The sequence below is a fragment of the Oncorhynchus clarkii genome, chromosome 20 (assembly GCF_045791955.1).
Source record: "Oncorhynchus clarkii lewisi isolate Uvic-CL-2024 chromosome 20, UVic_Ocla_1.0, whole genome shotgun sequence".
Taxonomy (NCBI): Eukaryota; Metazoa; Chordata; class Actinopteri; order Salmoniformes; family Salmonidae; genus Oncorhynchus; species Oncorhynchus clarkii.
In genome coordinates, this window is record NC_092166.1 from 27463165 (window position 1) to 27488250 (window position 25086).

The 25086-nt window shown below is 43.9% G+C and overlaps 1 protein-coding gene across 1 annotated transcript; it reads left to right on the plus strand.

The window, feature by feature from the left end:
- Positions 1–190: 190 nt before the first annotated feature.
- Positions 191–24488, plus strand: LOC139377362 (opsin-5-like). Its single transcript, XM_071120386.1, has 5 exons — positions 191–284; positions 19519–19681; positions 20460–20587; positions 21423–21757; positions 23781–24488. Exons 1-5 carry the CDS (start codon positions 191–193, stop codon positions 24486–24488), a joined length of 1428 nt encoding a protein of 475 aa, XP_070976487.1.
- The last annotated feature ends 598 nt before the right edge of the window (positions 24489–25086 follow it).

Below are 25086 nucleotides of genomic sequence, written 5' to 3' on the forward strand. Positions count from 1 at the left end.
CTTTATTTGTTGAAACCAACATGTCTTCAACTGAATGCATTTGCAATGTTCACTTGAGAGAGAGAGAGAGAGAGAGAGAGAGAGAGAGACAGACAGACAGACAGACAGACAGACAGACAGAGACGATAAACATTGATCATGTTTAGTACACATATGTAACTGTATCTCTTTCTATTCTCTTCCATTTCAGATGAGGGCGATTGCCAACGTTGAGGACATTGCATTCCATTCAAACATACCTGTGGCGGCGGACATAACAGTAGCCATAGTGTATGCTGTGTTTGGTAAGTGAGCTCTCTCTTCAAAAAAGGGTTCACTTACACCCCCCCCCCTCGAATGTAGAGGAATGTAGAGAATGTAGAGGATACACATGGTATGTCCAATGAAATGCTTATTTGCAGGTTCCTTCTCGACAATGCAACAAGAAGAAACAATAGAAGATAAGAACACAAACATAAAGTAAATGGCTCAGTAGAACAGAATAAATATGTCAGCATACATTTAATGCAGGAAGGCACAATTTACAGAATAATATGTACACATGTTTTGTGCAGTATCGGTTTCTAGCAGGAGTAGGCAGGGTTGCCATGTCCATCACTTTCTAACCACATAGAGCAACTTTGAAAATGATGTCACGGGTGAAAATGTATTGGCTTTTGTTGGCTACTTCTAAGTTGCACCCCGCCAGCCATGTAATTTCTCTTTAAAAAAAACTAAAATCGATTTCACTGTGACCTGCTGGTGACTATCAGGCACTGAGACAAGCTGTTGCTAAGTCAGGGGTGCCGTATGGGGTGGGAAAGTTAAATACAATTCTAAGGGCCTGTGACTGATAGGGGCCCTAAAAAATGATTAGAACATTAGGTTAAAAAAATCAACATTAAATTATTAACCTATCATCATTAATGTAATATTTTATTTGCAATGTACAAATAAAACCAACGGTTTATTTTTCTTTTCTTGTTTTTGGTAAAAAGTTAACCTCTCGTTTTCGAGAAGACCCTCTAAGGGGGAAGGGATGTGGCCACTATGCAGAGTCTCCCTCTCATGACTTTAGTAGGCCGTGGGTAGACAGAGGCCTTGTTCTTCCACCAGCTCAGAGGATCCTCCAAATTGGATCGCACCTCCATTATGGCATCTGCTAAGGGATTCCTTCATGCTGCATCCCCAGTTGCTCTCTCGTCAAACAGCATCCAAACAGAAGACGTTTGAGGCACTACTGCTGGTGCTTCTGCTCCATCTGATCCCTCATCTTTCTGTTGCCCTGGTGCCTGAGCCAGCTGACTGCTGGGGCTGTCCCTCCCTGCTGCTGAGGTTATTCTTTGAAGAGCCTCATCAATCAATTGCAGAGGTTTCTGATAGCACGTGATTATATTCCATTCTGTGGAACTTTCTGTCCATAGGGTGTCCATCAACATAGGGTGTCCATCAACTCTGTCACATGTCCTGTAGTTACATTTGCTTCTCTCTGGCAGCTGGCAGTGATTCGCTGCAGACCCTTAAACAGGAGTATCATTTCTGAGGCTGTCACATAGCTGAAAAGAGAGAACAGTAACTTATTAGTTCAGGTTCATGTTTTGTCTACTGATACTGCATTCTCATCTACTGCTCATATATACATATATAATACTGGATTAAATAATGATGTAGTAATAACTGCTTATGGTACCTCTCTCCACTGATCTCCACAGTGACCTGCTCAAAGGGTTCCAGGACTCTGCACACCTCCTCCAACACCTGACATTCCTCTTGGGTCAGAGCATCAACAGGTGCATTGACAATGGCCAGGGTAGAGATGATGGCATCCTTTGACTCAAGAAACAGCTTCAACATATAAAATGTTGAATTTCACCTTGAAGTGCAATCTTGTTTAAGCCTCAGCTCAGGCATCCCCATCTGGCGTTGTGTAGACTTTCGTTTTTCAGCACCTGCTGTGCTCCTGTTGAAGTATTCCACAGATGCTTTCACTTTGTCCACAGTGGGCTTCATCACCTTCAGAGCATCTCTTACAACCAGGTTGATTGTGTGGGCAAGACCTGGATGATGGAAATTCTGAAAATGTTCATGGCTTTGGTTATGTTAGTTGCATTGTCGCTAACACAACAGACCACTTTTCCATCTACTTGCCATTCTCTGGCCACTCTCAACAGTTCCTCTGCCAAGTTCTCTGAGGTGTGTCTGTCACTGAACTCAAAGCAGTCCAGAAGACAGCTAGACATCGAAAAATCTTCAATGAAGTGACATGTAACCGACATGTAAGAAGTGGTTACCCTTGATAACCGACCATTTAGAATCCCTCCGTACCTTCTCCACTATGCAATCTGGTTTCCGAGCTGATCATGGGTGCACCTCAGCCATGCTCAAGGTCCTAAACGATATCACAACCGCCATCGATAAAATACAGCACTGTGCAGCCGTCTTCATCGACCTGGCCAAGGCTTTCGACTCTGTCAATCACCGCATTCTTATCGGCAGACTCAATAGCCTTGGCTTCTCAAATGACTGCCTCGCCTGGTTCACCAAACACTTCTCAGATAGAGTTCAGTGTGTCAAATCGGAGGGCCTGTTGTCTGGACCTCTGGCATTCTCTATGGCGGAGCCACAGGGTTCAATTCTCGGGCGACTCTTTTCTCTGTATATATCAATGATGTCTCTCTTGCTGCTGGTGATTCTCTGATCCACCTCTACGCAGACGACACAATTCTGTATACATCTGGCGCTTCTTTGGACACTGTGCTAACAAATCTCCAAACGAGCTTCAATACCATACAACACTCCTTCTGCTGCCTCCAACTGCTTTTAAATGCTAGTAAAACTAAGTGCATGCTCTTCGACCGATTGCTGCCCACACCCTCCCGCCCGACTAACATCACTACTCTGGATGGTTCTGACCTAGAATATGTGGATAACTACAAATACCTAGGTGTCTGGTTAGACTGTAAACTCTCCTTCCAGACTCACAATAAGCATCTCCAATTCAAATTTAAATCTAGAATCGGCTTCCTTTTTCGCAACAAATCCTTCTTTACTCATGCCACCAAACATACTCTAGTAAAACTGACTTTCCTACCGATCCTTGACTTTGCCGATGTCATTTACAAAATATCCCCCAACACTCTACTCAGCAAACTGGATGTAGTCTATCACAGTGCCATCCGTTTTAACACCAAAGCCCCATATACCACCCACCACTGTGACCTCTACGCTCTCGTTGGCTGGCGCTCACTACATATCCGTCGCCAAACCCACTGGCTCCAGGTCATCTATAAGTCTTTGCCCGGTAAAGCCCCGCCTTATCTCAGCTCCTGGTCACCATAGCAACACTCACCCGTAGCACAAACTCCAGCAGATATATTGCACCGGTCTTCCCCAAAGCCATTACTTCCTTTGGCCACCTTTCCTTCCAGTTCTCTGCTGCCAATGACTGGAACGAATTGCAAAAATCTCTGAAGCTGGAGTCTTATACAGTGCCTTGCGAAAGTATTCGGCCCCCTTGAACTTTGCGACCTTTTGCCACATTTCAGGCTTCAAACATAAAGATATAAAACTGTATTTTTTTGTGAAGAATCAACAACAAGTGGGACACAATCATACAGTGGAACGACATTTATTGGATATTTCAAACTTTTTTAACAAATCAAAAACTGAAAAATTGGGCGTGCAAAATTATTCAGCCCCTTTACTTTCAGTGCAGCAAACTCTCTCCAGAAGTTCAGTGAGGATCTCTGAATGATCAAATGTTGACCTAAATGACTAATGATGATAAATACAATCCACCTGTGTGTAATCAAGTCTCCGTATAAATGCACCTGCACTGTGATAGTCTCAGAGGTCCATTAAAAGCGCAGAGAGCATCATGAAGAACAAGGAACACACCAGGCAGGTCCGAGATACTGTTGCGAAGAAGTTTAAAGCCGGATTTGGATACAAAAAGATTTCCCAAGCTTTAAACATCCCAAGGAGCACTGTGCAAGCGATAATATTGAAATGGAAGGAGTATCAGACCACTGCAAATCTACCAAGACCTGGCCGTCCCTCTAAACTTTCAGCTCATACAAGGAAAAGACTGATCAGAGATGCAGCCAAGAGGCCCATGATCACTCTGGATGAACTGCAGAGATCTACAGCTGAGGTGGGAGACTCTGTCCATAGGACAACAATCAGTCGTATATTGCACAAATCTGGCCTTTATGGAAGAGTGATAAGAAGAAAGCCATTTCTTAAAGATATCCATAAAAAGTGTCGTTTAAAGTTTGCCACAAGCTACCTGGGAGACACACCAAACATGTGGAAGAAGGTGCTCTGGTCAGATGAAACCAAAATGTAACTTTTTATCAACAATGCAAAACGTTATGTTTGGCTTAAAAGCAACACAGCTGAACACACCATCCCCACTGTCAAACATGGTGGTGGCAGCATCATGGTTTGGGCCTGCTTTTCTTCAGCAGGGACAGGGAAGATGGTTAAAATTGATGGGAAGATGGATGGAGCCAAATACAGGACCATTCTGGAAGAAAACCTGATGGAGTCTGCAAAAGACCTGAGACTGGGACGGAGATTTGTCTTCCAACAAGACAATGATCCAAAACATAAAGCAAAATCTACAACGGAATGGTTCAAAAATAAACATATCCAGGTGTTAGAATGGCCAAGTCAAAGTCCAGACCTGAATCCAATCGAGAATCTGTGGAAAGAACTGAAAACTGCTGTTCACAAATGCTCTCCATCCAACCTCACTGAGCTCGAGCTGTTTTGCAAGGAGGAATGGGAAAAAATGTCAGTCTCTCGATGTGCAAAACTGATAGAGACATACCCCAAGCGACTTACAGCTGTAATCGCAGCAAAAGGTGGCGCTACAAAGTATTAACTTAAGGGGGCTGAATAATTTTGCACGCCCAATTTTTCAGTTTTTGATTTGTTAAAAAAGTTTGAAATATCCAATAAATGTCGTTCCACTTCATGATTGTGTCCCACTTGTTGTTGATTCTTCACAAAAAAATAAAGTTTTATATCTTTATGTTTGAAGCCTGTAATGTGGCAAAAGGTCGCAAAGTTCAAGGGGGCCGAATACTTTCGCAAGGCACTGTATCTCCCTCTCAAACTTCAAGCATCAGCTGTCAGAGCAGTTTACCAATCACTGTACCTGTACACAGCCAATCTGTAAATAGCACACCCGACTACCTCATCCCCATAATATTACTTACCTTCTTGCTCTTTTGCACCCCAGTATCTCTACTTGCACATCATCATCTGCACATTTATCACTCCAGTATTAATGCTAAATTGCAATTATTTTAGCCTCTATGACCTATTTATTGCCTACCTCCCTACTCTTCTACATTTGCACACACTGTACATAGATCTTTTTATTTTTCTTTTCTTTTGTGTTATTGACTGTACGGTTGTTTATGTGTAACTCTGTGTTGTTGTTTTTGTCGCACTGCTTTGCTTTATCTTGGCCAGGTCCCAGTTGTAAATGAGAACTTGTTCTCAACTGGCCTAACTGGTTAAATAAAGGTGAAATAAAAAATAAAAAAATAAAATGTCCAGCAGTCATTGGTAAGGCAAACAAACTGGTGGAGCATCATGCCTCAGCTTCCTAAAGAAAAATATGGCTTCCAAAAATGAAAAGAGAGAAAAGAAAGGGCGACAGAATGTCACCCAATTTATCACAAAGGAAGGTGGGTGTCGTCCATGAGTGGTGGAAATTAACCTGTTAGCTTAGTCCATATTGAAATAGGCCTAATTTTGCTCTCCTAACATTAGCTACTTAATATCTTCACAGAAAATTCTGAGTGTTTTCATTTCGCTCCTCTTTTGGCCAACATTTAATCAATGCGGGCAAACTTTTAGCAAGCTATTCATACTAAATCAGTTGTCCCTGCCCCTGCCTGGTGCCAGGCCCAACAGATGCTGCTTCAGGCTCAGCAGCCCTGTCTCCTCATCCCCATACCCCTGAACCAGCCCTGTCTCCCCATCCCCATACCCCTGAACCAGCCCTGTCTCCCCATCCCCAATCCCCTGAACCAGCCCTGTCTCCCCATCCCCATACCCCTGAACCAGCCCTGTCTCCCCATACCCATACCCATGAACCAGCCCTGTCTCCCCATCCCCATACCCCTGAACCAGCCCTGTCTCCCCATCCCCCTGAACCAGCCCTGTCTCCCCATCCCCGTACCCCTGAACGAGCCCTGTCTCCTGATCCTAATACCCCTGAACCAGCCCTGTCTCCCCATCCCTATACCCATGAACCAGCCCTGTCTCCTCCTCCCCATACCCCTGAACCAGCCCTGTCTCCCCATACCCCTGAACCAGCCCTGTCTCCCCATCCCCATACCCCTGAACGAGCCCTGTCTCCTGATCCTAATACCCCTGAACCAGCCCTGTCTCCCCATCCCGTACCCCTGAACCAGCCCTGTCTCCCCATCCCCGTACCCCTGAACCAGCCCTGTCTCCCCATCCCCATACCCCTGAACCAGCCCTGTCTCCCCATCCCCGTACCCCTGAACCAGCCCTGTCTCCCCATCCCCATACCCCTGAACCAGCCCTGTCTCCCCATCCCCATACCCCTGAACCAGCCCTGTCTCCCCATCCCCATACCCCTGAACCAGCCCTGTCTCCCCATCCCCATCCCCCTGAACCAGCCCTGTCTCCCCATCCCCATACCCCTGAACCAGCCCTGTCTCCTCATCCCCATACCCCTGAACCAGCCCTGTCTCCTCATCCCCATACCCCTGAACCAGCCCTGTCTCCCCATCCCCCTGAACCAGCCCTACTCCCAACCGAAGAAGGAGGTGAGCAGCATTGTATTGAATGACATGTCATTTAGCCTAATTGCAGGTACTGCAATGCATTGAGGACAGGAATATGATTCCTCAGTCAGGAAAAATCTCACTTGACACAGAGGCAGCCAATATCAGAGCCTTAAAGGAAGAGATGCAGGCTCTTAGAGATGGATGGGAGTCCGTCCTGTCTGAGGCAACACTGATTGCTACGCATATTTAGCAAGGAACACAGCCCCCACAGGAAAAGGAAGAGATTCCATAATGAGACCTCTAAACAGACAGCTCAGGACAGTGCAGCAACGGTGTTTCGGAAAACAGTGTTTTTTTTTACTGCTAACAAGTGACTTGGACACTAGGTTTGACACCACTGCAAAAATGTTAGAATAATTTTCTGCTGTTCTGAAAGTTGGGCAGATTAGTGAGGATTAAGTCCCTTCTGTTTGCCAGCCACTGATCATGAAGTATTCCAGAGATCTTACACCTGAGATTCAAAATGAAGTGAGACACCTGAACACTGTATATGCTGCCACTTTCCCCCCTAACTTGTCCCCTCTTGGTCTCCTGAATGCAATTTGTAAGATGCAGCTGCAAAGTATTTTTGGAGAACTGTGCATTGCTTTACGTATATTTTGCACACTGCCTGTGACCGTTGCTGGTGGCGAGAGCTTTCAGTAAGCTAAAACTGATAAACTATTTGAGGTCCAATATGTCCCAGGACAGGCTTTGCAGTCTTGCCATGCTGTCCATTGAATGTCAGTTAGCTAGAAAGCTGGACTTCAAAGACTTGATCAGTGACTATGCTAGCAAGAAGGCTCGGCGCTGGGCTCTTGGTGAGTAAGGCTGAGCAAGGGCCAGTGATAACTGTTAAATGGCATGGCTGTGGATATTGGATCACAACACACATGATGCCCACAGGCTGAGAACAGGCTGAGAACAGACTGAGAACAAGATATATCTCAAGTAATGGCTGGATTGCCATAAAATGTGTTGTGCACAATCAAGACCCCAAGTGGAAGAAACCTATTGATTTGGTGACCTCTTGACCTTTCCTCTAGCGCCACCATCAGGCCTTTTCATTTTGTTGTCCACTTTCCATTTCCACTTTTATAGCTGCTTATTGTCTAGTCGTTATGTATACATAGCTCAAAAATCTGCTGCTCATTTTATTATTTTGTTTGTTATAGAATTCTATAGATGACCATGTTCATTTATCTTAATTGAAGAGGTTAATGTATATTTAAGTTAGATTTATTTTAAGTTATTCATTAATGTTAAGAGAATTTTCCATTAAAATTATATTTAGACTGTAAAAGATGGCATTTAGCACATTTCTTATAGAGGGTATCAGTCTTGCATCAAACAGTGAATTCCACTGTACGCAGAATGTTGCATGCATGTCTGCACAGAGTTATATTTTCACAGCTCACTGTCAGTAAATATCGTACAGTAAATATTGGACAACAAGAGAGTTGTAAGCCTGCAAAGGTAGAGTTATTTAAAGCTTTGAATGGGTCGATTGGGTTTTGGAGGTGTGTGGTTACAGCAATTGCGCAGGGTTGGTGTGGCCTGTGGTGGTGCAGCCTTATTTGATATCTTTTCATGGGGCCCAAAATCCCTGGCGGCGCCTCTGTGCTGAGTGAGTGAGTGGTGGGCTGGGGAGGGCCTACGGGGTGTGTGTGTGTGTGTGTGTGTGTGTGTGTGTGTGTGTGTGTGTGTGTGTGTGTGTGTGTGTGTGTGTGTGTGTGTGTGTGTGTGTGTGTGTGTGTGTGTGTGTGTGTTGAGAGAGCACTGCAGCAAAAAGCTTAGTCCACTACTGGCTGAGTCATGTGAGTGAGAGGAGACAGAGCAGAATGCTCTCACGTTGTGACAACTGTTTTACCAGTTGTAGGTCGGCTATTTAGATTATCATTATATAGACACATTTTTTCAAACCTTTTTCCCATAAAACATATTAACACGCTAGAACTGATGTGTTTCAGGGATGCTCAGTTCTTGGGTCTGAGGGGCTGCCTGAGTGGAAATTTGAAATGTAAGTGTTATGGAACTCCCTCGTGTGCTTCTGTTACGAGGAAAAGTCCTCAGTGAAATTTAGATGTGGATAATGATGCATTTGCATCTGTTGGCCATCAAGTAGCCTATTAATGTATATGCCATTGTAGGCTACCATTTGATACAATAAATATGTTGAAATCCCGATTTCACTGGAGTCATCGCCAATTAATTTGTGCCACTTGTGTAGCCCACTGGTAAACAGACTGGTAAACAGATTTAATAAATAGCCTATAACAGCTTATTGTTGTTGTAGCCTTGTGTTATTATGCCATTATTAATGGCCAGGTTTAGTTAATTAAATCGGAAGTTATCAAAACTCTGTCGCAATTGCAGTTCAATTGTTAGTACGCATAAAATTGACGGTAACAGGCAGTCAGATTAGGCTACAGGTAAATAAAATAAACGCTGGCTGTTGTTGACCAGCATATTCAGTTCATATACACATTACTCATATTTCATTCGGTGATTGAAATTATGACCACATCCTCAGAAGCCTATTCCAGCAGGCTATTGGGAAACACAAGCACTTCTTATCTCGAAATCACCTTGTTATTCATGTTGAATCAATTAGTCTGTCAATTTGAACTAAGCAAGCTGCTAAATCGTTCAGTTTACACCTTGCCTATATCTTGACTAGGCTACTGTAGCCCATCTGAAATTAGATGTAAGCCTATCATGGGCTATAGGCTACCTGCATCTTGCTAAGCAAACCATGGCAAAATTGGATTACAATCATATATCCAGTTTTTAGTCAGTAGTATATGCCTATTAAAATGACATGTCAATCTCTTAAATATGCCATTTATAACGGGTTGTAGTCCTAATATCTGGCACATAGGGGAGGATTGTGGACTACAGGAAAGGAGGACCGAGCACGCCCCCCATCTCATCGACGGGGGTGTAGTGGAGCAGGTTGAGAGCTTGTGTTATTATGCCATTATTAATGGCCATGTTAAGTTAATTAAATGGGAAGTTCCTTGGCGTCCACATCACCAACAAACTAACATTGTCCAAGCACACCAAGACAGTTGTGAAGAGGGCACGACAAAACCTATTCCCCTTCAAGAGACTGAAAAGATTTGGCATGGGTCCTCAGATCCTCAAAATGTTTTACAGCTGCACCATCGAGAGCATCCTGACAGGTTTCATCACTGCCTGGTATGGCAACTGCTCGGCCTCCGACCACAAGGCACTACAGACGGTAGTGCGTACGGCCCAGTACATCACTGGGGCCAAGCTTTCTGCCATCCAGGACCTCTATAAAAGGCGGTGTCAAAGGAAGGCCCTAACAATTGTCAAAGACTCCAGCCACCCTAGTCATAGATTGTTCTCTCTGCTACCGCACGGCAAGTGGTACCGGAGCACCAAGTCTAGGTCCAAGAGGCTTCTAAACAGCTTCTACTCCCAAGCCATAAGACTCCTGAGCAGCTAATCAAATGTCCCCTCCTTTACGATGCTGCTACTCTCTGTTATTATCTATGCATAGTCACTTTAATAACTCTACCTACATGTACATATTACCTTGACACCGGTGCCCTGCACATTGTACCGGTACCCCCTGTATATAGCCCCACTATTGTTATTTACTGCTGCTCTTATTTGCTATTCTTATCTCTTACTTTTTTGTCTTTTTGCTCAGAAATTGAGAACATCTGTCCAACTTTCATCACTCACACTCTCCTGTCGGATTGATCTGTAGTTATGCAGATGCGTGAAAGAGATTTGTGTACAAATATAAACTGGGTGGTTTGATCCCTGAATGCTGATTGGCTGACAGCTGGTATGACAAAACATTTATTTTTACTGCCATAATTACTTTGGTAACCAGTTTATAATAGCAATGAGGCAGTTCGGGGGGTTGTGATATATGGCCAATATACCTCGTTGCTATACCGCGTATACTCCACGTTGCGTCGTGCATAAGAACGCCCTAGCCATGGTATATTGGCCATATACCACACCTCCTTAGGCCTTATTGCTTAATTATAAACTGGGTTCGAGCCCTGAATGCTGATTTCGCTGAAAGTTTCAGACTCTTACCAGGGGTATGACAAAAATACGTATTTTTGCTGTTTTAATTACATTGGTAACCAGTTTATAATAGCAATAAGACACCCCTGGATTTTTTGGTATATGGCCAATATACAACGGCTAACGGTTGTATCCAAAATCAAATCAAATCAAATTTATTTATATAGCCCTTCGAACATCAGCTGATATCTCAAAGTGCTGTACAGAAACCCAGCCTAAAACCCCAAACAGCAAGCAATGCAGGTGTAGAAGCACGGTGGCTAGGAAAAACTCCCTAGAAAGGCCAAAACATAGGAAGAAACCTAGAGAGGAACAAGGCTATGTGGGGTAGACCAGTCCTCTTCTGGCTGTGCTGGGTGGAGATTATAACAGAACATGGCCAAGATGTTCAAATGTTCATAAATGACCAGCATGGTCAAATAATAATAAGGCAGAACAGTTGAAACTGGAGCAGCAGCACGGTCAGGTGGACTGGGGACAGCAAGGAGTCATCATTTCAGGTAGTCCTGGGGCATGGTCCTAGGGCTCAGGTCCTCCGAGAGAGAGAAAGAAAGAGAGAAGGAGAGAATTAGAGAACACGCACTTAGATTCACACAGGACACCGAATAGGACAGGAGAAGTACTCCAGATATAACAAACTGACCCTAGCCCCCCGACACATAAACTACTGCAGCATAAATACTGGAGGCTGAGACAGGAGGGGTCAGGAGACACTGTGGCTCCATCTGAGGACACCCCCGGACAGGGCCAAACAGGAAGGATATAACCCCACCCACTTTGCCAAAGCACAGCCCCCACACCACTAGAGGGATATCTTCAACCACCAACTTACCATCCTGAGACAAGGCTGAGTATAGCCCACAAAGATCTCCGCCATGGCACAACCCAAGGGGGGGCGCCAACCCAGACAGGATGACCACATCAGTGAATCAACCCACTCAGGTGACGCACCCCTTCCAGGGACGGCATGAGAGAGCCCCAGTAAGCCAGTGACTCAGCCCCTGTAATAGGGTTAGAGGCAGAGAATCCCAGTGGAAAGAGGGAAACCGGCCAGGCAGAGACAGCAAGGGCGGTTCGTTGCTCCAGAGCCTTTCCGTTCACCTTCCCACTCCTGGGCCAGACTACACTCAATCATATGACCCACTGAAGAGATGAGTCTTCAGTAAAGACTTAAAGGTTGAGACCGAGTTTGCGTCTCTGACATGGGTAGGCAGACCGTTCCATAAAAATGGAGCTCTATAGGAGAAAGCCCTGCCTCCAGCTGTTTGCTTAGAAATTCTAGGGACAATTAGGAGGCCTGCGTCTTGTGACCGTAGCGTACGTGTAGGTATGTATGGCAGGACCAAATCAGAGAGATAGGTAGGAGCAAGCCCATGTAATGCTTTGTAGGTTAGCAGTAAAACCTTGAAATCAGCCCTTGCTTTGACAGGAAGCCAGTGTAGAGAGGCTAGCACTGGAGTGATATGATCAAATTTTTTGGGGTTCTAGTCAGGATTCTAGCAGCCGTATTTAGCACTAACTGAAGTTTATTTAGTGCTTTATCCGGGTAGCCGGAAAGTAGAGCATTGCAGTAGTCTAACCTAGAAGTGACAAAAGCATGGATTAATTTTTCTGCCACATTTTTGGACAGAAAGTTTCTGATTTTTGCAATGTTACGTAGATGGAAAAAAGCTGTCCTTGAAACGGTCTTGATATGTTCTTCAAAAGAGAGATCAGGGTCCAGAGTAACGCCGAGGTCCTTCACAGCTTTATTTGAGACGACTGTACAACCATTAAGATTAATTGTCAGATTCAACAGAAGATCTCTTTGTTTCTTGGGACCTAGAACAAGCATCTCTGTTTTGTCCGAGTTTAAAAGTAGAAAGTTTGCAGCCATCCACTTCCTTATGTCTGAAACACATGCTTCTAGCAAGGCCAATTTTGGGGCTTCACCATGTTTCATTGAAATGTACAGCTGTGTGTCATCCACATAGCAGTGAAAGTTAACATTATGTTTTCGAATAACATCCACAAGAGGTAAAATATATAGTGAAAACAATAGTGGTCCCAAAACAGAACCTTGAGGAACACCGAAATTTACAGTTGATTTGTCAGAGGACAAACCATTCACAGAGACAAACTGATATCTTTCCGACAGATAAGATCTAAACCAGGCCAGAACTTGTCTGTGTAGACCAATTTGGGTTTCCAATCTCTCCAAAAGAATGTGGTGATCGATGGTATCAAAAGCAGCACTAAGGTCTAGGAGCACGAGGACAGATGCAGAGCCTCGGTCCGATGCCATTAAAATGTCATTTACCACCTTCACAAGTGCCGTCTCAGTGCTATGATGGGGTCTAAAACCAGACTGAAGCATTTCGTATACATTGTTTGTCTTCAGGAATGCAGTGAGTTGCTGCGCAACAGCCTTTTCTAAAAATTTTGAGAGGAATGGAAGATTCGATATAGGCCAATAGTTTTTTTTATATTTTCTGGGTCAAGGTTTGGCTTTTTAAGAGAGGCTTTATTACTGCCACTTTTAGTGAGTTTGGTACACATCCGGTGGATAGAGAGCCATTTATTATGTTCAACATAGGAGGGCCAAGCACAGGAAGCAGCTCTTTCAGTAGTTTAGTTGGAATAGGGTCCAGTATGCAGCTTGAAGGTTTAGAGGCCATGATTATTTTCATCATTGTGTCAAGAGATATAGTACTAAAACACTTTAGCGTCTCTCTTGATCCTAGGTCCTGGTAGAGTTGTGCAGACTCAGGACAACTGAGCTTTGAAGGAATACGCATATTTAAAGAGGAGTCCGTAATTTGCTTTCTAATAATCATAATCTTTTCCTCAAAGAAGTTCATGAATTTATCACTGCTAAAGTGAAAGTCATCCTCTCTTGGGGAATGCTGCTTTTTAGTTAGCTTTGCGACAGTATCAAAAAGGAATTTCGGATTGTTCTTATTTTCCTCAATTAAGTTAGAAAAATAGGATGATCGAGCAGCAGTAAGGGGTCTTCGGTACTGCACGGTACTGTCTTTCCAAGCTAGTCGGAAGACTTCCAGTTTGGTGTGGCGCCATTTCCGTTCCAATTTTCTGGAAGCTTGCTTCAGAGCTCGGGTATTTTCTGTGTACCAGGGAGCTAGTTTCTTATGAGAAATGTTTTTAGTTTTTAGGGGTGCAACTGCATCTAGGGTATTGCGCAAGGTTAAATTGAGTTCCTCAGTTAGGTGGTTAACTGATTTTTGTCCTCTGGCGTCCTTGGGTAGACAGAGGGAATCTGGAAGGACATCAAGGAATCTTTGTGTTGTCTGTGAATTTATAGCATGACTTAGATGTTCCTTGGTTGGGGTCTGAGCAGATTATTTGTTGCAATTGCAAACGTAATAAAATGGTGGTCCGATAGTCCAGGATTATGAGGAAAAACATTAAGATCCACAACATTTATTCCATGGGACAAAACTAGGTCCAGCGTATGACTGTGACAGTGAGTGGGTCCAGAGACATGTTGGACAAAACCCACTGAGTCGATGATGGCTCCGAAAGCCTTTTGGAGTGGGTCTGTGGACTTTTCCATGTGAATATTAAAGTCACCAAAGATTAGAATATTATCTGCTATGACTACAAGGTCCAATAGGAATTCAGGGAACTCAGTGAGGAACGCTGTATATGGCCCAGGAGGCCTGTAAACAGTAGCTATAAAAAGTGATTGAGTAGGCTGCATAGATTTCATGACTAGAAGCTCAAAAGACGAAAACGTCATTTTTTTTTTTGTAAATTGAAATTTGCTATCGTAAATGTTAGCAACACCTCCGCCTTTGCGGGATGCACGGGGGATATGGTCACTAGTGTAGCCAGGAGGTGAGGCCTCATTTAACACAGTAAATTCATCAGGCTTAAGCCATGTTTCAGTCAGGCCAATCACATCAAGATTATGATCAGTGATTAGTTCATTGACTATAATTGCCTTTGAAGTAAGGGATCTAACATTAAGTAGCCCTGTTTTGAGATGTGAGGTATCATGATCTCTTTCAATAATGACAGGAATGGAGGTGGTCTTTATCCTAGTGAGATTGCTAAGGCGAACACCGCCATGTTTAGTTTTGCCCAACCTAGGTCGAGGCACAGACACGGTCTCAATGGTGATAGCTGAGCTGACTACACTGACTGTGCTAATGGCAGACTCCACTATGCTGGTAGGCTGGCTAACAGCCTGCTGCCTGGCCTGCACCCTATTTCATTGTGGAGCTAGAGGAGTTAGAGCCCTGTCTATGTTGGTAGATAAGATGAGAGCACCCCTCCAGCTAGGATGGAGTCCGTCACTCCTCAGCAGGTCAGGCTTGGTCCTGTTTGTGGGTGAGTCCCAGAAAGAGGGCCAATTATCTACAAATTCTATATTTTGGGAGGGGCAGAAAACAGTTTTCAACCAGCGATTGAGTTGTGAGACTCTGCTGTAGAGCTCATCACTCCCCCTAACTGGGAGGGGGCCAGAGACAATTACTCGATGCCGACACATCTTTCTAGCTGATTTACATGCAGAAGCTATGTTGCGCTTGGTGATCTCTGACTGTTTCATCTTAACATTGTTGGTGCCGACGTGGATAACAATATCTCTATACTCTCTACACTCGCCAGTTTTAGCTTTAGCCAGCACCATCTTCAGATTAGCCTTAACGTCGGTAGCCCTGCCCCCCGGTAAACAGTGTATGATCGCTGGATGATTCGTTTTAAGTCTAATACTGCGGGTAATAGAGTCGCCAATGACTAGAGTTTTCAATTTGTCAGAGGTAATGGTGGGAAGCTTCAGCGTCTCAGACCCCGTAACGGGAGGAGTAGAGACCAGAGAAGACTCGGCCTCTGACTCCGACCTGCTGCTTAATGGGGAAAACCGGTTGAAAGTTTCTGTCAGCTGAATGAGCGACACCGGTTGAGTGTTCCTACAGCATTTCCTTCCAGAAACCGTGAGAAAGTTGTCCGGCTGCGGGGACTGTGCCAGGGGATTTATACTACTATCTGTACTTACTGGTGGCACAGACGCTGTTTCATCCTTTCCTACACTGAAATTACCCTTGCCTAACGATTGCGTCTGAAGCTGGGCTTGTAGCACAGCTATCCTCGCCGTAAGGCGAGTACAGCGACTGCAATTAGAAGGCATCATGTTAATGTTACAACTTAGCTTCGGCTGTTGGAGGTCCTGACGAACCGTGTCCAGATAAAGCGTCCGGAGTGAAAAAGTTGAGGGAAAAAAAATATATATATATAAACGGTAATTAAAAAGTAAAAACCATAAAGTTGTCAACTAGCAAAATAGGTTGGCAACAAAACGCACAGCAACTCTAAAACAAGTCTGCAAGTTGTAAGCACTCCGCTTTGGGTCATGCTTAAGAACAGCCCTCTGCGGTAGTATATTAGCCATATACCACACCCCCTGGTGCCTTATTGCTTAATCATAGCAGTCAAATGAGTTAAATCGACATCCATTGATGGTAATTGATCTGACAAGTTTACGGGCGAATTATCTTTTGTCTTGAAACATATTCAAATTCCTTTATTATGTCATAACTTACAAGAATAGTTATTTTGATGAAAACTGAATTTTGCTTCTAATGTCGTAACAAGTTACAAGGATATTCCTTCTTAATTTTAGGGCTCGAACCCTTTTTTCTCCACTTCCTGCTTGAATGACATGCCCAAAGTAAACTGCCTGTAACTCAGGCCATGAAGTCAGGATATGCAAATAATTGGTACCATTGGAAAGAAAACACTTTGAAGTTTGTAGAAATTTTAAAATAATGATGGAGAATATAACACAATAGATATGTTAGGAGAAAATCCAAAGAAAAACCAACCTGAATTTTTTTTGAGAGAGAGACCATTCTATTAGAAATGCAAGAGAAAGGTCATATTGAGAATTAGCTCCCTGAATGCAATTCCTATGGCTTCCACGGGCTGTCAGCAGTCTATGTTCAAGGTTTCAGGCTTGTAACTTCAAAAACGAATAAGAAATATCAGTTTTAGTAGGTCACAGTCTTGGAAATTCGTGTTTGTGCGCGGCATGAAGACATTACGCACCTGTTAAAATCGGTTTCCTATTGAACATACTTCTTTCCGAAACAAATATTATAGTTTGATTACATTTTAGGGAATCTGAGGAGTAAATATAAATGTATTTTGACTTGTTGAAACAAAGTTTAGGGGTAGATTTTCAGATTCCTTTCTCTGCAAGTTGAACGAGTGGATTACTCAAATCGATGGTGCCAACTAAACAGATTTTTTGGGCTATAAAGGAAGGATTTTATCTAACAAAACAAGACTAAATGTTATAGCTGGGATGACAAATCAGAGAAAGATTTTCAAAAAGTAAGTGAATATTTAATTGTTATATGTGAATGTATGAAACCTGTACTGGTGGAAAAATATTTTGACGTTGGGCGCCGTCCTCAAACAATCGTGTGGCATGTTTTCGCTGTAATGGCTACTGTAAATCGGACAGTGCAGTTAGATTATTAACAATAATTTAAGCTTTCAACCGATATAAGATACTTATATGTACCTAAATGTTTAAAATCCATAATATTTATGATTATTTATTTGAATTCCCCGTCCTCAAGTTTCACGGAAGTTGTCCCGATAGTGGGACACCGATCCTTAAGAAGTTTTAATTGACTCGATAACGTTATGGAAAAAGGGTGGCAATTCCTCTCTTGCTACAGAAAAAAGTGGGCTAGTTTTCAGGCATTTTGGGCTTATTTTGGGTGGTCATTGTCTTTGTCTTTGGTGTCATTGTCTTTGGGTGGTGTACTGTGAGCAAGTGACACGGGGAACAAAGATTTTTATAACTAAACCAAGATAGACCACAGCTTGTTGTTTCCAGTGGTATAAAATTAATCCTAGTGGGCAGGACAATAAAGGAGGTGAGCAAAGCCAAGCACGAGCTAGCAAGAGCCTATTTGAGTGTTCTAGCATGTATTCGCATATTTCTGTTTGGGACACACACGCTCTGTGAAGTGCGCGTGTACAATAACTCAAATCGCCCTTGCACTCCTTCTAAACAACGCAATGTTTTAAAACCTTTGTACTTCTATACTGAACAAAAATATAATGGTAACATGTAAGGTGTTGGTGCCTTGTTTCATGAGCTGAAATAAAAGATCCCAGAAATGTTCCATACGCATAGAATTCTCTCAAATTCTGTGCACAAATTTGTTTACATCCCTGTTAGTGAGCATTTCTCCTCTGCCAACATGATCCATCTACCTGACAGATGTGGCATATCAAGAAGCTGATTAAACAGTATGAGCATTACACAGGTGCACCTTGTGCGGGGGGCATAAAAGGCCACTCTAAAATTGAGTTTTGTCACACACCACAATACCACAGATGTCTCAAGTTTTGAGGGAGCGTGCAATTAGAATGCTGACTGCAGGAGTGTCCACCAGAACTGTTGCAAGAGAATGTAATGTTAATTTCTCTACCATAAGCCACCTCCTACGTTGTTTTAGAGAATTTGACAGTACGTCCAACCGGCCTCATAACCGTAGATCATGTAAAACCACGCCAGCCCAGGACCTCAACATCTGTTTTCTTCCCCTGCGTGATCGTCTGAGACATGCCACCCTGCCAGCTGATGGGTGGGTTTGCACAACTGAATAATTTCTGCACAAACTGTCAGAAACCGTCTCAGGGAAGCTCATCTGCGTGCTCGTCATCCACACCAGGGTCTTGACCTGACTGCAGTTCAGCATCGTAACCAATTTCATTGGGAAAATGCTCACCTTCGATGGCCACTGTCATGTTGGAGAAGTGTGCTCTTTATGGCTGAATCCCGGTTTCAACTGTACTGGGCAGATGGCAGACAACGTGTTTGGCGTCGCTTGGGGAGCGGTTTGATGTTGTCAACATTGGGAACAGAGTGCCCCATGGGGTTATGGTATGGGCATGCATGAGCTATGGACAAGAAATGCAATTTCCAGCAACTTGGCACAGACTTTGAAGAGCAGTGGGACAGCATTCCACAGGCCACAATCAACAGCCTGATCAATTAATTAAATATATTATATGCAAAGGAGATGTCGCGCTGCATGAGGCAAATGGTGGTCACACCAGTTTTCTGATCCACACCACTAAATTTTTAAAAAAAGAAGAAAGAAGGTATCTGTGACCAACAGATGCACATCAGTATTCCCAGTCATGTGAAATCCATAGATTAGGGCCTAATGAATTTTCCTTATACGAACAGCAACATCTTTGAAATTGTTGCATGTTGAATTTATATTTATGTTCCGTTTAGATTTATGGAGTGTCCTTGTTCATTAGTTACATCAATGTGTAATTACGCTCCCTTGATAGGAAAAGTCTGGGGAAATAATATACCATATTCATTGACTCTGAACACTGCCCTTAATATAACATTGGGACACAGCCCCATTGGGACGTCATTTATTTCAAACATGTTCTTTAACTATACTGATTACAGGCATAGACATAGAATTACTAGAACGGACATACCCAACAGAACACGGCCATTCGACAGTACAGCCGTGCCCGTTCTAGTGTTCATATTTCTGCATATTTATATACCCCTCCAGTTGTTGTCCTGAGGCGTATCCGTCTTTGTGGTAATTATCACAGCAGAGTACTGAGTGGTGTCTCTGTCTCTCTCTCTGGTCTGCAGGTGTGTGCTCTCTGTTTGGCAACAGCACACTGCTCTACGTCTCCTACAAGAAGAAGCGCCTGCTCAAACCAGCTGAGATTTTCATTATCAACCTGGCCATCAGCGACATGGGTCTGACCCTGTCCCTCTACCCCATGGCCATCACCTCCAGCATCTACCACAAGTACTGTACACCCATGTTTACACCACAGAGCCAAGCCTAGCAAATATCTACCACAGGAACTGTACAAACCATCAAACAATAGTGAAATAAGGGAGTACCCAGGTCTGGCACTGTATACTATTTTACAGTGCCAAGCCAAGCTGTACTGTGCTGTCTGACCTGGTTACTCATCCACTGGATCCTCCTGGAAAGGATCATGTGAAAAGGACATTTCCAGGCCAGCACAGTGCAGTTCCCAAGCCACAGTAGCAGCCCATTGGAGAGGAGAGGAAATGCTTCACCTCACATGTGACTGGCTCCTATACTTCACAGACACACTGTAAAGGAATCTTGTAGTTTTGTTACGGTAACTTACTGGCAGACAATTGCCTGTACATTACTGTAAATAAAAGGTACATTAAGTTAATGTAAAAACCAAAAGGATTTAACCTTTTTTTTTACAGTGCAGGAAACTGTAGTGTTTTGACTAAAGGTTTTGATGTCTAACGCTGGCCTTATGCCACGACACTGTGTAAATGCAGATTAGTAAAGGTGTTGGGTTTGGATTAAAAACTATCCACTCCAATTGTCGAGGTACAATGACCTTTCTAGTTTGGTTGTGTGGTGACAGGTCCTGCTTTACTGTACATTGAATGGTCAGTGTGTTCTCACTCTCTCTCTCTTTCGGTATTTCTCCCCCCCTTCTCTATTTATCCCTCTAATTCCCTCTCTCCATCTACGGCGTTTCTGACCCCTCCCGCTTGTTCCCTCTCTTTCTGTTCCTCCCCCTCTCCCTCAGGTGGCTGTTTGGGAAAACGGTGTGTTTGATCTACGCGTTCTGCAGCGTGTTGTTTGGGATCTGCAGTCTGACCACTCTCACCCTGTTGAGCATGGTGTGTTTTGTGAAAGTATGTTATCCTCTCTACGGTAAGTCATCAAAGAGCCTGGGCCTAGTCTTGCCCATGGAATTGACAGAGGATTAGTAAAAGTCGACACTAAGTAGTTGACTGTTGATTTATTGATGGGGCGAAAATCTAAAGTTCAAAGGAACTAGATAATCAAAAGAAGTAGATAATTCCTCAGTGACCGAACAAACATCAGCCACTGCTTTGATGGCTGACAAGTCCACTTGCAACTGACTAACCAACACTCAATTAGTATGGCTTGTGATGTTGGCAAAAATTGTGCCATCCAGCTGAGGCACGCTCTAACAAATGAGTTATTAATGTATTCTCTCATTGCTGTTCTTTCTAAATATGGTCTAGTACATAATGGATCAGTTATCCATGTATTTAGTATGTGCGCCATAACATACCCAGGTCTGGAAATTGAGAAAATCACTCTGGGAGCATTCAAAAGAGTTCTGAAAAATGTGTACCTGTCAAAATATTGCCCTATGACATTTTCAGTTTTAGAAATCCCCACCTGTGCTTATCAGAATCTCTAATGATGACCATGCTATCCTATTAAGCTGACTATCTCCCCCATCCATCCATCCATCCATCTCCCTATCCATCCATCCATCCATCATCTCTCCATCAATCAATCCATCCATCTATCCATCCTTCTCCCATCCATCATCCATCTCTCATCTCCCCATCCATCCATCCTTCTCCCCACTATTGATCGATCGATCCATCCATCCATCGTTCTATCCATCCATCCTTCGGTCCATCCATCCATCTCCTTATCTATCTCCCCATGAATCCATCTCCCCACGCATCCCCCATCCATCTCTCTACCCATCCATTCGTCCATTCAGGTAACCGATTCAACCCGGGGCATGGCCGTCTGCTGATAGTCTGTGCATGGGTCTGGGCCCTGGTGTTCGCCTTCTCCCCTCTGGCCCACTGGGGTGAGTATGGTCCAGAGCCATATGGCACAGCCTGCTGCATCGACTGGCGCCTGTCCAACCTGCACCCCGTGGCCCGCTCCTACACAATGGCGCTCTTTATCTTGTGCTACATCGTGCCCTGCTGCATCATCACGGTATCCTACACGGGCATCCTGATGACGGTTCGAGCCTCTCGTAAGGCCATGGAACATCACGAGGCCCGGCCGGCCAAGATGAGCAACATCCAGGCTGTTATTGTGAAGGTGAGCACTAACAGAGTCTAACAGGGGGTACTGTACCGTAAAGCATGTACTGACAACTGTTGATTTTAAAAAGGGATAAATATACAGTAGTAGTCAAAAGTTTGGACACACCTACTCATTCAATAGTTTTTCTTTATATTTACTATATTGTAGAATAACAGTGAAGACATCAAAACAATGAAATAACACATACGGAATCATGTAGTAACCAAAAAAGTGTTAAACAAATAAAATCAAAATATATTTTAGATTTTAGATTCTTCAAAGTAGCCACCCTTTGCCTTGATGACAGCTTTGCACACTTTGCACACTCAACCAGCTTCATGAGGAATGCTGCGGTCCGACTCATCCCAAACCATCCCAATTGAGTGACTTTCCGATTGTTCCTCAAATGCAGTGTATGAAATATCATTTTGTAGTTCTGAGTCTCTACTTTTATTCAATGTCACAAACACATTTCACATTTTGCTACATAAGACCGAATCCAGGTGGTGAGTCAAAAGTGTACTTTTAACAAGGCACATCTGTATTACAGGTGACTACCTCATAAGGCCGGTTGAGAGAATGCCTAAAGCTGTCATCAAGGCAAAAAGGGTGGTTCCTATGAAGAATCTCAAATATAAAATATATTTAGATTTGTTTAACACTTTTTTTGGTTACTACATGATTCCATATATTTATTTCATATTTTGATGTCTTCACTATTATTCAACAATGTACTGTAGAAATGAGTAATTTCTGTGTACTGTAGAAATGAGTAATTTCTGTGTACTGTAGAAATGAGTAAAAAGCCAGAACACACATAGGTAAAACGGCGTTTTGAAAATTCGTCATTGGCTTTGATACGCTGATTGGTTAGAGATGATCCAATCGCTGATGACTTTGTTTTGTACAACACCTGTCATTTTGACATCACCACAAATGGCTTCAACGATGGCAGTCTCAGCCTGAAGTGTATAGCGAACATAGATCAGCGGGAAGAATTCAGTTTTAGTCGTCAGGCAAGATCAGTGCAGGATATAGATTAGGATTAGTAAATACCTGTCTCCATTTCTTTGCTTTATGTAGTCCTCCCCTTTTGCTCTCTCTTCCGGTCTCTCTCTTTCCTCCTTTCTTGTTCCCGCTCTCTTTCACTCTCTCTCCTTTATTTCTGTACCTGTATATTCACCCTCATAGGGGCTTTATTAAAGTACTCATCCTCTCCCAGTCATGTACAGTACAGTATGTGCGTGAACGCAACGCAACACACACACACCTCTCCCTGCTACCAGCCCCGCTCCAGGGGTGATGGTCCCACCCTCACACCGGAGACTGATGCAAATCTTATTATCAGGAAACCCACTCTGGTTGGGGACTCTTCTCTGAGGCGTGATTCCAACGTCATCCTCCATATTGAAAAGGGAGGGCCTAGGAGTCAGAAGTAAACACATTTAGAGGAACGAAGCGACGGGTGAAATATATATATATATATATTTTATATCAAAAGCCTCGCTTCAGAGACAGGTGACTTTCTAAAGCTCAGCTCCATCTCTCTCTCTCTCTTCATCCGTCTCTCTCCCTGAGATTGGAAGTGACCTCAGTAAATCCCCTAGTGATGGGAGGTTCTCATCAGAGGGATTTGGCTAGTTATACAGGAATGCATTATGATGGATGTGGAGTCGGGTGCCTGCTGCACCCCCAGCTTAGTGGGCATCATCAGCCACAGCCTTCCTTGCTATACGTTTGGCTCAGGATCCATACGAGAACGCTTCACCAATACCTTCTTACGCTCTTCATCCAATCAGTGGCAGTCAGATAGGCCCTAATATCCCTCGCTCTAACCGTGTTGTTAAAATAATCTCAATTCCTATTTCAATCATTCAATCCTCGGGAGTCAGTCAGTTGTGAATGGAGTGCCTAGTGCACTAAAACGCCATCTGCCAATAGATCTTGTTAAACTGTTAAATAACATTTGCTCTCTCTCTCTCTCTCTCACTCTTTCCTTCCCACCTTTTCTGTCCTATTGTTTATCTTTCTCCTCCAGCTGAGTGTTGCTGTCTGTATCGGTTTCTTCACAGCGTGGAGCCCTTATGCTGTGGTGTCGATGTGGGCAGCGTTTGGACACATGGAGAACATCCCACCATTGGCGTTCGCCATACTCGCAATGTTTTCCAAGTCCTCCACCATATACAACCCCATCATCTACCTGCTGCTCAGGCCCAACTTCCGCAGGGTGATGTACCGGGCCCTGCTGAGCTTTCGCAGGGCCTGTCTGAAGGGCTGCCTGTGCTCCTGCTCCCAAGGCGCTGTGGGGAAGTGCCGCTCCGGCTCTGTGGTCCAGGTTAGCCTCCGTTCGCTCCGCAGACCACCAGGACACGACCAGTCCTGTTCCACCAACTCATCTGCCAACCAAGCCCTCGCCGGGTACAGACGTTGTAGCAGCACCTGCGAGAAGTGCAGCGATGCCTTCGAGTGCTTCAGACACTACCCCAGAGATTGCCATGGTGGCACCAACCCCCCCAGCTCCTCAGTCAACACTAACGCACCTCAGGATCAGCTCTCAACAGAGCCCCAGCTGCAGCCACTGACACAGAAACCAACACGGAAGCAGGGGCAGAAGCATAAAAAACAGGAGGCCTGTCACAAGAAGTCCCTGCGAGCCACCATGAGCAGCAAAAGGACCTCGGAGATCGACAACCTTCAGATCAACTTGGAGATGGTGCCGGGACACGCAAAATTTGCCTGGCCCTAGAATGTGAGATATGCGTCCTCTGGTTTTATACTTTTTACATCTCTGATATATATATTTCAGTTGATATTTAAAATGACTTTATTTATTTATCTGTCAAGATAGACAGTAACTTTGTTGAAATGCGCTTAGTAAAAACCTAGGTTGTCCTTCAGGGATTCATGTGGGCTGGAGGAGAACACAGTGGAACAAAATGGAACCCCATCATCCTCGGAAGGATCGGGACAGATACCAAGGTACAATACTGTTTGCGGCAATAAACAGTTTGACACATGGACGATGGAAAGCGAAACCCACTTTGACATCAGTTCCGCTTCCTCTACAATCCCATTTCCATCCAGTGTTTACAGTTGTCTACATATACAGTAGGTGCTGGATTGTTTTATGTTGGTTCAGTACAGCATGGTTTAACTCAACATGAAACTGTTGACTTTATCTACAAAGGAGATCGATGAGAGAGACAGCGATAGAATCAACCAAAATCATAATCAAAACAGCTGAAGATACTGATATTCACTCAACAATAAGCACTCCAGTATACTGTGTACACAGTGGGGCAAAAAAGTATTTAGTCAGCCACCAATTGTGCAAGTTCTCCCAC